We start from the raw sequence: 11,476 nt of genomic DNA, 5'->3' as shown, positions 1-11,476 counted from the left end.
GTTAAAGAGAGGCCTTGACATCTTCTCCTCTTGGAGTGGTCTCTTTCCAAATAAAAGTAAGAGCGAGATCTTTATATCTGGCGGTAATCTCTCCATTCGGAATAGAATCCTTTGGGCATTCGGATTTCAAGAAGGTAAGCTCTCGGTCCAGTACTTGGGAGTCCCTATTATTTCCTCTAGGCTGAATAAAATTGACTGCATTGTCTTGACGGATCGTATCACTGCTAGAATCTAATCTTGGGCTCATCGATTCTTATCATTTGCGGGTAGATTACAACTTATCCGATCGGTGCTTCATGCCATCCAATCTTTCTGGACAAGTGTATTTACTCTTCCTTCTTCGGTGCTAGTTAATATTGAACGAATCATGAGACAGTTTCTATGGAAAGGAACGGCCCTTGGCCGAGGTGGAGCTAAGGTTGCATGGGAAGACGTTTGTCTTCCAAAAACTGAAGGTGGTTTGGGTATTCGGAACCTCAAAGATTGCAACAAAGCTTTAATGGTAAAATTTATATGGATCCTCTTCTCCGATAGGGAATCGCTATGGTGTCGATGGATCCATTCCATCTTCTTAGCTAAGAAGAATTTCTGGATTGCATCTCAACCCAGAACATGCTCCTGGTCTTGGAAAAAAATTCTCCAGCTTAGAAGTAATTTCCAAAGCTCCTTTAGATGGAAGGTTGGAAACGGTTTCTCTGTGTCCTTATGGCATGATTATTGGCTGCCGTGTGGCCCTCTTGATGCATTCGTGCCTCCATCGTTCGAAAGCCTTCATATCCCGATCATGCCGTTGTTGCTAACTTATTCACTCTGTTGGCCTGCCCTTCAAGGAGTTCTTGCTGAGATGGGGTATATCTCTTCTAGAGTTGTCTTTGAACATTGACAGATTTACCTGGTGCGGCCATCCGTCGAGTTCATTTTCGGTATCATCGGCATGGAACCTTATTAGAGCCAGGAAAATTCTGGTTAACTGGGCGCCTTTAATATGGGACAACGCCATAGCCCCTCGTTACCAGTTCATTCTTTGGCTTATTGTGAAGAATAGGCTTCCCACACAGGTCATGCTTCTATCCTATGGTCGTATTGGCTTCAATGTGTGTGCGTTTTGCAGCGAAGTCCCTGATTCGAGAGACCATCTTTTCTTCGGATGTCGCATCTCGGCTTCCTTGGCCTTCTTCTGGGCCGCTAGATGCAACCTTCCTTGGAGAAATCGATGCTGGAATGAGGTGCTCTCTTGGGCTCGGAAGTTCCTAACTGGAAATGACTTCTATCATAGAATAGTTCGGTTCTCCTTCGGAGCCCTTTGCCATCTCATCTGGAAGAAAATGAATGCAATCATATTTACAGGTGAATCCCTTGTGGTCCCGGCGCTTAAAAATCACCTTATTAAGGTGGTTAGAGACAAAGCCATCACCTTTAAGAATGTCTCTCCTTCTCCAAGGAACAAAAGACTTCAAAGAGGATGGGGCTTCGATCCGGTGGTGTTTCTTAGTGGATCCGATCCTTAGACACCACTTGCTGTCTCTCATTCCCGTTCCGCATTCTGAGGTTGACGACTGGAGGTTCGGTGGTTCCATCCTTCGCCGGTGCTCCTAGTTGTTCTTCGTGCTTTCCTAGCGGGTTAATGCCCTTGTCCTTTTTACATCGGTTCCCCTTCACTTTGCCAATCGGCTAAGAGTATAGGTTTTGGATCCGATCTTTTGTAATTTTGTCCAAGCTCTATAAAATTATTACCTTTACCAAAAAAAAATGAGTACAAAGTCACTAAGTTAAAATTAATTGGTAACTTAATGAAGAAAAATGGTAAGTCGCTTAGACTTAAGTTGGTAATTTCGACTAAAAAAGTTAATACCTTTAACACGTTGTTAATAAAAAATAAAGATTGATAGATTAGGAAAAAGGTTAGCAATTTTAGAAGTAAAAATAAGAGAAAACCGATGATAACTTAATAATATGTTTTTTTTGGTCAAAAATAACTTTAAAATATGTTACTGACTAAATAAGTGTACAATTCGACTGATCAAATACCATTTGTGAAAAGAAGAATAATGACTGCTTTTCTAAAAGTTGAAACTATTGTGACTCCTTGGAAGACCGAAAAGCAAAGCGCCGGCAGTCAATGAGAACAAGCAAATGGCTGAATGGCCGACAAAAAGTAAACCTGGTTAAGAAAAAGCCCCAAATTACGCTGATAGCCCTGCGCGAGCAACGGTTTTTTTACTTAACACATTACGCAATTAATTAAGGTAATTAATTAGTCATGATAATCGATTATTGAATACACAAAATGTGCTGCATTAAATATCATGTTTTTTTAAAAGAAAATCGCCATCGGTGGTGGCAGACCTGATAAATAATCCATTTCCGCGAACATATCATTAAGAGTTGTATCATCAGTCTACTTTTTTTCGGGAAAAATATGTTTGGTGTAGTTTGATTTTCATTCTATTTGAATCATGACATCTACTTTTCCTCTAATCTTTGAGAAACAAGAATTAAGTTAAAAAAACAATTCGTATCGAGACAATTTAAGCTAACATTTCTTTCCACTTGTCGACTTATGAAGATCAGGTTACAAATTGCAAATGCTCACGTTCGTATCTCACATTGCAAGTATGAAAGTCGAGCTCGCTTATTCAAGAGTTTTGGTAAAAGCTGAAAGAGGATAAGCATAGGTAACTCTAAGGATTCTTCTTCAGCGCTGCTCGGTTGAAGCTGAGTCTCGAACTCATTGGGACTGAAGTTGTTGTTTGGCACTTTATTCTCTACAATGGTCTCCTGCTTGATCTTCTTAATTATAGCTAATGGACCACCAATTATCTCAACCCTGTCACTTGCCGAGCGGTTCACAAACAAGAATTAAAACTAAAACAAATAAGTAACCCAAAAAGAAAAAATAGTAAAATGAAAGTTTTGTTTATTTCATAAAAAATGAATAGTTTGAAAAATATTTTCTTAAAAATAATCATTTATATTATTTGAAATACAAAAGGGTAAGGGCTATTATGCCTCGTTCCTGATGTTTTTTCGAAGGTTCCAGCCGCTAATCTAATGGATGCCAGGTTGCTTGCTGCAAGGTGATGGGTGGGCTTAGGTATGCTGTTCGTCATGCTTTCAAAAGGGTCAACAAAGGCATCATGTAGTGCTGAAAACTACATTTAGAGGTGGTAGGTTTTGTTCTCTAGCAAATTCAAAGGTAGGGGCAGGCCCGATCGCCTATGATGTTTTACCTTTTTCAATGAGATAGTTCCCGGACTTCGCTAATTGGGAGGATCCAACTTGAGTGGCTGACTGGTAGCAGTAGGTTTGAGTTTGAGCATGAAGTTGACGAAGACGTCTTGAGGTTCACATCCTACTAGTAGATCTTGTACGCGGGGCTTCACCAATTGATCATACTCGCCGGTTGGTTGACCCATGTGGAGCTTTTCCTTTCGTGTTCGAGCGGTATGTAGTTAATGGAAAAATATTTTTGTTATTGACAACAATTTATATCTAAAAATTTTTACAAATAATGGAAATATTTATCGCTTGATCATTTTCTGTAAGTGATTATTTTTAAAAATAATATTTTCTAAATAATTTATTTTTCATTAAAATAACGAAATTATCCAAGTTATCCTTGAGATATGTGTTACCAATATTTGAACTTATAATCCGTACTTTAAAATATGCTTTTTGATCATCAGTAATAGATGGCCGACAATTTCTGACATAAGCTAACGCGCACATATACAATTATATGACCAGCCCGAAATTCAAATTAACTGACACAAATTAAAATATGGAAATTTTACAATGTAATTAACAAAAGCATAGTACTTTTCAATTACATTACACGACTTGACACAATTACAAAACTCGATTGAGACACATGAATGTGAATTGTTAGCCCTATTGACAACATGATATAACCATGAAAAGCACTTAAAAGTAGTTTATCTGATCTTATGCTTCTTCCAAAGTGTTTCCTACTTAAGTAAAATTTAGCTTTTTCCTCAATTTTGTAATTTAATGGAATTAAATTTAGATTGATGATACATGACTAGACTTAGAGCTTATTTGGTGATCCCATTAGCGCTTAACAAGATTAAGCACGTCTGATGATCCTAATTTTTTCCGACTTAAAAATGTTCACTTAATCAATCGAGTAAAGAAGCGCCCACTTGATTCATTCTGTCGTTTGGCCAACCAAAAGATGTTTAATACAATTTACTGCATTTAGTCAATAGAATATTACAATATTGCTAAAACCTACCCAGATTATCCACAATTCTGTGTAAGGTAAGAAACTCCGATATCCCCGAGTGAATTTTTAGCTATCATCAAATAATATTCGTCGTTCAATTTTCACAATCAAGTTTGTTGGGCTGTCGAAAGTCAGCAATTAAATTTTCCTAATTTATTTTTAGCTTGATGAAGCAAGCCATTAATGACAAGGCTCATGGTCCATATTCGAGTAGCTGAGTCGATCTTCGTGGTGCAAGTATGCAGATCATTTTTTCCATGTTTAAGCCTGATTCGAGTAACTTGCGACGTGACAAAGCCTAATTCGAGTAGCTGGCGACATGACAAAGCAAATTCCGTAATAACGAAGAAGTGCAACCAGAATGGCGTCTCCAGTTTACAGTCGCTTGCTCAACAATTTTTCGTACGAATTATAAAGAAGTGCAACATGATAGAAGCAGAGGAAATAAACTTCAGGAGATATGAAGACTATAACTTCGATAATGCGCATATACTCCAGGAGTCACTGATCTGTTTCTTCAGCTTTTCCACGACCTCTCCAACTACTAATTTGATTAGTTCACCGTGGCTGCCATAATCGAAAACCATGTTAGTCGGGGGAAAATGCAAAATCACGGTCACCTAGCTGGAAGCGGTGGCTATTCAAGCACTCAATAAATTGCACAACAATCGGATATAATGGGACCTTAACAATCTAGAAGTGATCTTCTAAGAGTCCATATCGGACATTAACATCACTCCAAAACGTACTTTTCATGCACTTGGTGACATGTGGACCATGTCATGACCCGAAATTTGACTTAATTCCTACGTGAGATTAGATTTCTTGGGATTATGACAATAACGTTCACGCAAAATTGATGTATAAATATTTATGCATTTGAAATAGAGATTTTATAATTTATATTCAAGCGATGAACATAGAAAATGAACATGGCATATTCAACAGGAGAAATGATAAACGTATTGAAAGATTAAATGATTTGTTAGGAATTGGCATGGCATTTCATCATCCCATTATTTTCCCTCCCGCTGCCCACGATCAAACACTAATTTAGCTGCCTAGCTATCAATACCATTCTTCGCCTAGCATGACTTTGTTGAGCAGTTGCAGAATTTATTGACAAACGGAGTATAGGTTCCTCATTTAGTATTACTATAACAGAAGTTCCACCTCAATCATACTGGTGTTTACTGCATCCATGACGTAAGTGTTGAGAAAAATTGGGGAAACAAGCATCTTGAAAGCAGCTGGCTTACCCGTTGAAATTCTTCATTTCCCACCCTTTTATCGCATCAATCTCCATAAGAGCCTCTCTCCAAGCATCTACTTGCTCATTCCTCAATTTCTTCTTGGGCTCCAAATTGAGCAAGGCATCGCAATATGGTGGAGCTTTCAGCTTAACGTCGTCATGTTCGATGTCGTCGAAATAAATAGGTAGGATCTCTTTGTTACTTTCCGAAATGAAGGTGCTTGCCACAGTCTGCTCGAGTTTGCCGTGGCTGCCACAAAGGAAAACCATTTTAGCCGGGAAAAGTGCAAAATCATGATTACCTAGCTAGAAGTGATGTTATTCAAGTATCGGATAGACAACGTACTAATCGGATAAATAATTGGATCTTAACAATCTAGAAGTGATCTTCCAAGGGTCCACCTCGACATTAACATCCCAACATGTATGAATGACTTCCGTGCAAAAATATATGTACGAATATCTAAGCATTTGAAATTGTAGGGCAGGTTCATCATTTAGTATTACTATAACAGAAGTCCCACCTCAATCATACTGGTGTTTATTGCATCCATGACATAATTGTTGAGGGAAACTGGGAAACAAGCATCTTGAAAGCAGCTGACTTACCTATAGTAATTCTTCATTTCCCACCCTTTTATCACATCAACCTCCATAAGAGCCTCTCTCCACGCATCTCCTTGCTCATTCCTCAATTTCTTCTTACACTCCAAATTGAGCAGGGCATCGCGATATAACGGAGTTTTCAGTCTGACATCGTCAGGTTCGACGTCGTAGAAAATAGGTAGGATCTCTTTATTACCTTCTGATTTTAAGGTGTTCGTCACGATCTGCGAGAGCTCTCTGAGGCACCACTGGCTCGAAGCGTAGTTTGGAGAGAAGACGGGTATGTAGATCCTGCAGTTGTCGATGGCTTGCATAAGCGATCCATCGATCGTTTCACCGACACGGAGCTCTTCGTCCTCTCGGAAGACGCGGATTCCAGCATCGGTCAAAGAATGATAGAGGAAATCTGTGAATCCCGAGCGAGTATCGGGTCCTCTGAAACTCAAGAACACTTGATATTCACTTCCCCACGAAGTTCCTGCATCTGAGCTCGCCATGGCAGTCGGCAGCGTGCTTAGGTTAGCAGATCTCTCTCTCTCTCTTTCTCTCTCTCCGGGCGCTGGGGGCGTGTCTGGGGTGCACCCGAGGAAGAGGCGTAATTCTTTGTTAATGAGGAAAAAACCCGAAGATGTGGCTAAGTGGCGGACAGAACAGAATTCAGCAAAAGGTCAAAACTGCGCAGCTTTCGGCGCGGTTGTAAGGTCCAGTCTAAGTTTTCTCCTGTCGGTAGATTTATAAAATTATTGGTAAGTTTATGCTATCGCTAGTAAGAAAACAGCGTGACTGTTAATTTGATTTTCAACTAAACTATTAGAAGAATAACTACATACTTAAAAAAAATTCAACTTTTATGTGAATTAGTAAATTAGCAGTTTTTCTGAAATTTTACGAGTGTCGTAAGTAAGTTGTAAAAAACACTATAACGGGGCTTGCCGGGGGAATTAGACAATTACAATAGCAGTAAGACCTGTTTGTTTTCTGGCTTTTTAGAAAAATAGAAGTGCTTGAAAAAATAAATAAATAAATAAAAGTGAACCATTTGCTTTCCCGTCAAAACCCGAAATACCATTTAAATATAGAAAAAATTATAAGAATGTTAGATGCGATTTCACTGTCAATGATGAGAGCCCAAGAGCGGTGAGTATAGGTCCACCAATCTACAGTGAATGAGATCACAAAAATGATTCTTGCCAGACTGCCCTTCCGCACCTTTCATTTCACACAAATCCCTGATTATTATATTCACTCGCAAACGTTGACCATATATTTATATACAACGCCTGCAGTTGCGGGCCCCATGTAAGGAACCCACGGAATCCAATGCTATTCTCTCGCTACCCTCATCGCCGTTCCCTATTGCAGGGCCGACGTGCGAAGAAGGTGATCATGGCAGGACGTGCGCGGAAGCCCAGGCACCAAGGACTTTCAGGACTTTGCCTTTCGGTCTCCCAAGGAGGAGTACAATAATTTCAACTTTCAGAAAAGAAAGAGAGAGAGCCATTCTTCTTCTTTTCACACATGGTGTTGGGAGAGAGAGAGAGAGAGACAGCTGTCGATAGACCAAGAAAAGAAACTATGGCTACCTCAGACGCACGAAGTCACCAGGAAGATAGAGCTGCAGGTGTTCCTGAGCCTGAATGCCTTGCCCTGGACGGGCAATGGTTTTTCCTCAACACTACTCGATCAATCCATATCCTTTTAACTTATTTTGGTCATTGGTGGCAGAGCACTCGCAATTTCCAACATGAATTAACACATCCATACACATTTACATGGCACGCTCGAAAGTGACATTAATTAACGTGAATTTAATAATGTCCTTTTTGGCAGAAAATAATCTCTTGGTCTTTTGACTTTTCATAATCTCTTGTGTTCGAAAAGGATTCTCATTTCCAATTCAACTTTTGATGCAGAAAATAACCACATCGTTAACGGACGCAAAAATGTTGAAACAGGAAGTCGTTAGTTTGACGACGAAGGCCATAAAATCAAATGCGATTGGTCAATGAGAAAGACAGATCTCTCTCCCTCTTTCCCCGGGTGTGTCTGTGCAAGCCTGGGGTGTGCCTAGAGAAGAGGCGTGATCCTTTGCTAGGCCTTTGCCATTCACTGAGACCGACCTAATGTTCTGAACGTAGAATATGGCCGTGTCTGACACTTTTAAAGAGAATATATGAAGGGAATAAAAATAGTGCGTAAAAAATCAATTAGTGGCGTCAACATGTTAATTTACATGTCTGCGATGGAAAATAATGCGGAAAAAATCTGACTTTTTCGTACTTGTAGTACTTTGGTAACAATGAACGGATTTAAGGGAATTATAGAGATGAATATGAATGAAAATTGAGGAATCGTTTGGAATAACAATATGGTTAGCCAATTATTATAGGAAATTCGAATTTTGAGGCCATGTTATTTTTTTTCTTTTTTGGAGGTTGGAATCTCGTCATTTCAGTTACGTTTGATAAGATATAATGTGTTAGCAAGTCATTTACCACGTGCCGTGCATGAACGCCATGTTATCTCTCTGTGCAAGAAAAATGCTTCACCAGATAATCATTGAAAGGAAAACTTGGCAAGCGCAAGAACGAGTTAGAGGGTGTGAAAAGGAAGAAGAGCAAGTCAATTTGCCTATGAATGTCAAGATCATGTTGAGGTGGTAAAACCCTAATGACATAGAGGAAGTGCGCATTACTTGATCGAATGCATGCATCTGACCAAAATGCAATGTCCTTTAGAGAAGGCCAGGAGGAAAAAATTAGCTGTGCTTTCACTAGTTCAAAATCATCGAATAAATGACGTGAATTCGAGGAAGAAATGAGTCTGAGTCACCATTTTCAGTTTCGCTTCGTTTTGGATAATGTAGCGAGGACTAAAAAGGTAAATATTGGATGAAATCACTCCTCCCAAAACGGTCATCGTGAGGATCAATATTCTCTTAAATCAAAGGATAAATTAAACTTATCTTGCAAGAAAATGATGGACTTGCGAGTTTCTCCTAGTTCCTGAGAAAAATAAGTATTATTTTACCGGGACTTTTTAGCTCTGTTTAATTTATTTACTTCAGTTCACACTTAGCATGAGCTTAGCAACCTTATTCATAAGATGACATAAAAGCAACAAAAAAAAAGGAAGTTAGAAAGAATTTTTCTCCCTAGGATTATATATGTCTATATCCAAGCCCAACCCATAATGTGGCGTCAAAGGTTTGGTTAGACTGCTCAATCTGGGAAATGGAGGTTTTAGCATTGCTAAAGATGCTGTTTCTAAAATCTAGTGATGTGATTGTATGCACGATTGTCTTCCGTCTTGTTTCTAGAATAAAGTAAACTGCTAAAGATAAATTCTGTTGGATTTTTTCAATGAATTTATAGAACAACGCAATTTTAAATCCTTGAATAATGATTAGTTAAGTGATCAAATGTTTGGTTTTTATATTGCTTTGGGTGTGAAAAAAAAAGTGTTAAAATTACAGTATTCCCATGCCAAGACCAATCTGTAAGGCCACGTTCTTCATCATGTGGTGGAGACTATCCTGATACGTGCAAACAAAGCTTTTACACATGTCCGTATGGATTAATTAGTCCAAGTGAAAGTTGGATTGTCTCGCGTTGTCCAGAAAAATGTATGAATTTAGCTCCTGACGCTGAGATGAAATTAAAAACTCAATGAAGTTGCTAATGTAACTACTGCAGGAGATGCCGCCAGTAACGTTGTGCTTGGGCCTCTCTATGCCATACATTAACCGAGTAGTAATAGGCAACCAATCGAATGCCATCATGGGTCCATGAGAAAATAGTTAAAGCAGAAAGTCCTTATATATCACGACTAAGACCACAACGTCAAATCCTATTGGCGGATAAGAGCGGGTCCTCTAAGCTCACGAACACCTGCTACTGTATCTTCCTGGTAACTTCCTGCGTCTGAGCTAGCCACAGTTTCTTTCCTTGTTCTATCGATAGCTGTCTCTCTCTCTTCCAGTACCATGTGTGAAAAGAAGAAAAATGGCTCTCTTTCTTTTTTAAAAGTTGAAATTATTGTACTACTCCTTGGAAGGCCGAAAAGTAATTTTCAAGAGAATCATTAAAAAAAGAAAAAGAAGGACACAGACAATTTTTCGATGAGAACGACCCCATTGCCATATGGCCGACAAAGAAAAGTAAAGTTGGTTGACAAAAAGCCCCAATTTACGCTGAAAAGCCCCAATTTACGCTGATTGCCCCGCCCGGGCATTAGTTTTTTACTCGAGAGTACTCGATTAATTAATATCTGGAGTTTATATTTGTTTTTTTAAGGAAACTTTTATGTCTTGGTCCACTTTGATTTTCCTTGTGTTTGAATCATGACATCTACTTCTCCTCTAATGTCTGAGAAGCGAAAAATCAAGAATAAAAAATCATTTAAGTCGAGACACTTTGAGCTAATGTTTCTCTCTGCTTCTCAACTCATGAACATCCAGTTACAAATTACAAATGCTCATGTTGGCACCTGAAATTGCAAGCATGAAAGTCAGGGTCTTCCAATCTCAATTCTTTACCACATTCATCTACATTTAGAAATTAGGTACGTTCTTGTTTAAAAGTAGCATGCCGCATCAGGCATCAACTTAGAAAAGATAAGCGACTCTACCCGAAACACACAAGGAAAGGGGATGGGGGAATATGGTCAACTCAAAGGAACGGAGGACTGGCAAGATTAAGAGAGGAAGAAGTTGATTTTGGAAGTAAAGGATGATAGAAAAGAGAAAGAGATTTGGCCTAGATTTGGAGAGAGAGGATGGAGGGGCTCCTCTTTCTTGCTGAATAAAAGAGGGACTCAGCGAAGATTAAATAGGTATTATCGTGAATTGGCGAATAAAGACACAGGAAAAACCGAAAAGTCAAAAATCCGAGAGATAGACACATGAGGAATTCATTTTCTTATCTTATTTTCGTTCTTAAGCATCTAGATTTATTTCTGTACATAACGACATTCATTAAAGGAAAAAAAAAAATTACTGAATCTGAAAAAGTTATTTACGAAAAACAAATATTAAAAACTGAGCTGTCGTCGACAGTCTAACTTGACATTATCGAAGAGAAGACCTCCCCCACAAGATGACAATCAACTTTAGAACTTTTGTTCTTATTAAATTTGGAGGTACGGACGTAGAGACAATTTAATTTATAATTCGAACTATGAATTTAGCAAATCCACCTTCCTCGTTGAGAGCCGCGCTCTCCAAAGCTAAATGACATGAAATACGACAACTTACACATGCGATTAGGTTTTTAATAAACCCCGGTCTAATTTCTTGTGATTTACACTTGAAAATTATATTGATCCCACAAACTCCAGACTACTTCATTTTCCTTAGAAATAAATATTAAAAT

The 11,476-nt window shown here is 38.8% G+C and overlaps 2 protein-coding genes across 2 annotated transcripts; one reads left to right on the top strand and one right to left on the bottom strand.

Moving 5' to 3' along the window:
- Positions 1-367: 367 nt before the first annotated feature.
- On the top strand, positions 368-1,508 carry LOC120292531. The gene is made up of 2 exons (XM_039310774.1): positions 368-502; positions 831-1,508. Exons 1-2 carry the CDS (start codon positions 368-370, stop codon positions 1,506-1,508), a joined length of 813 nt encoding a protein of 270 aa, XP_039166708.1.
- A 3,058-nt stretch (positions 1,509-4,566) lies between these two features.
- LOC104441459 (TMV resistance protein N-like) lies at positions 4,567-6,805 on the bottom strand. Its single transcript, XM_010054614.3, has 3 exons — positions 6,108-6,805; positions 5,506-5,748; positions 4,567-4,813 (listed from the first exon to the last, which is right to left on the bottom strand). The coding sequence occupies exons 1-3, from the start codon at positions 6,599-6,601 to the stop codon at positions 4,714-4,716; spliced, it is 837 nt and encodes a 278-aa protein (XP_010052916.1). The 5' UTR covers positions 6,602-6,805; the 3' UTR covers positions 4,567-4,713.
- Between the last annotated feature and the right edge of the window lie 4,671 nt (positions 6,806-11,476).

This window comes from Eucalyptus grandis, chromosome 4 (assembly GCF_016545825.1).
Source record: "Eucalyptus grandis isolate ANBG69807.140 chromosome 4, ASM1654582v1, whole genome shotgun sequence".
In the NCBI taxonomy this organism is placed as follows: Eukaryota; Viridiplantae; Streptophyta; class Magnoliopsida; order Myrtales; family Myrtaceae; genus Eucalyptus; species Eucalyptus grandis.
The sequence above is the reverse complement of the archived record's forward strand: the minus strand, read 5'-3'. Positions and strand labels throughout refer to the sequence as shown.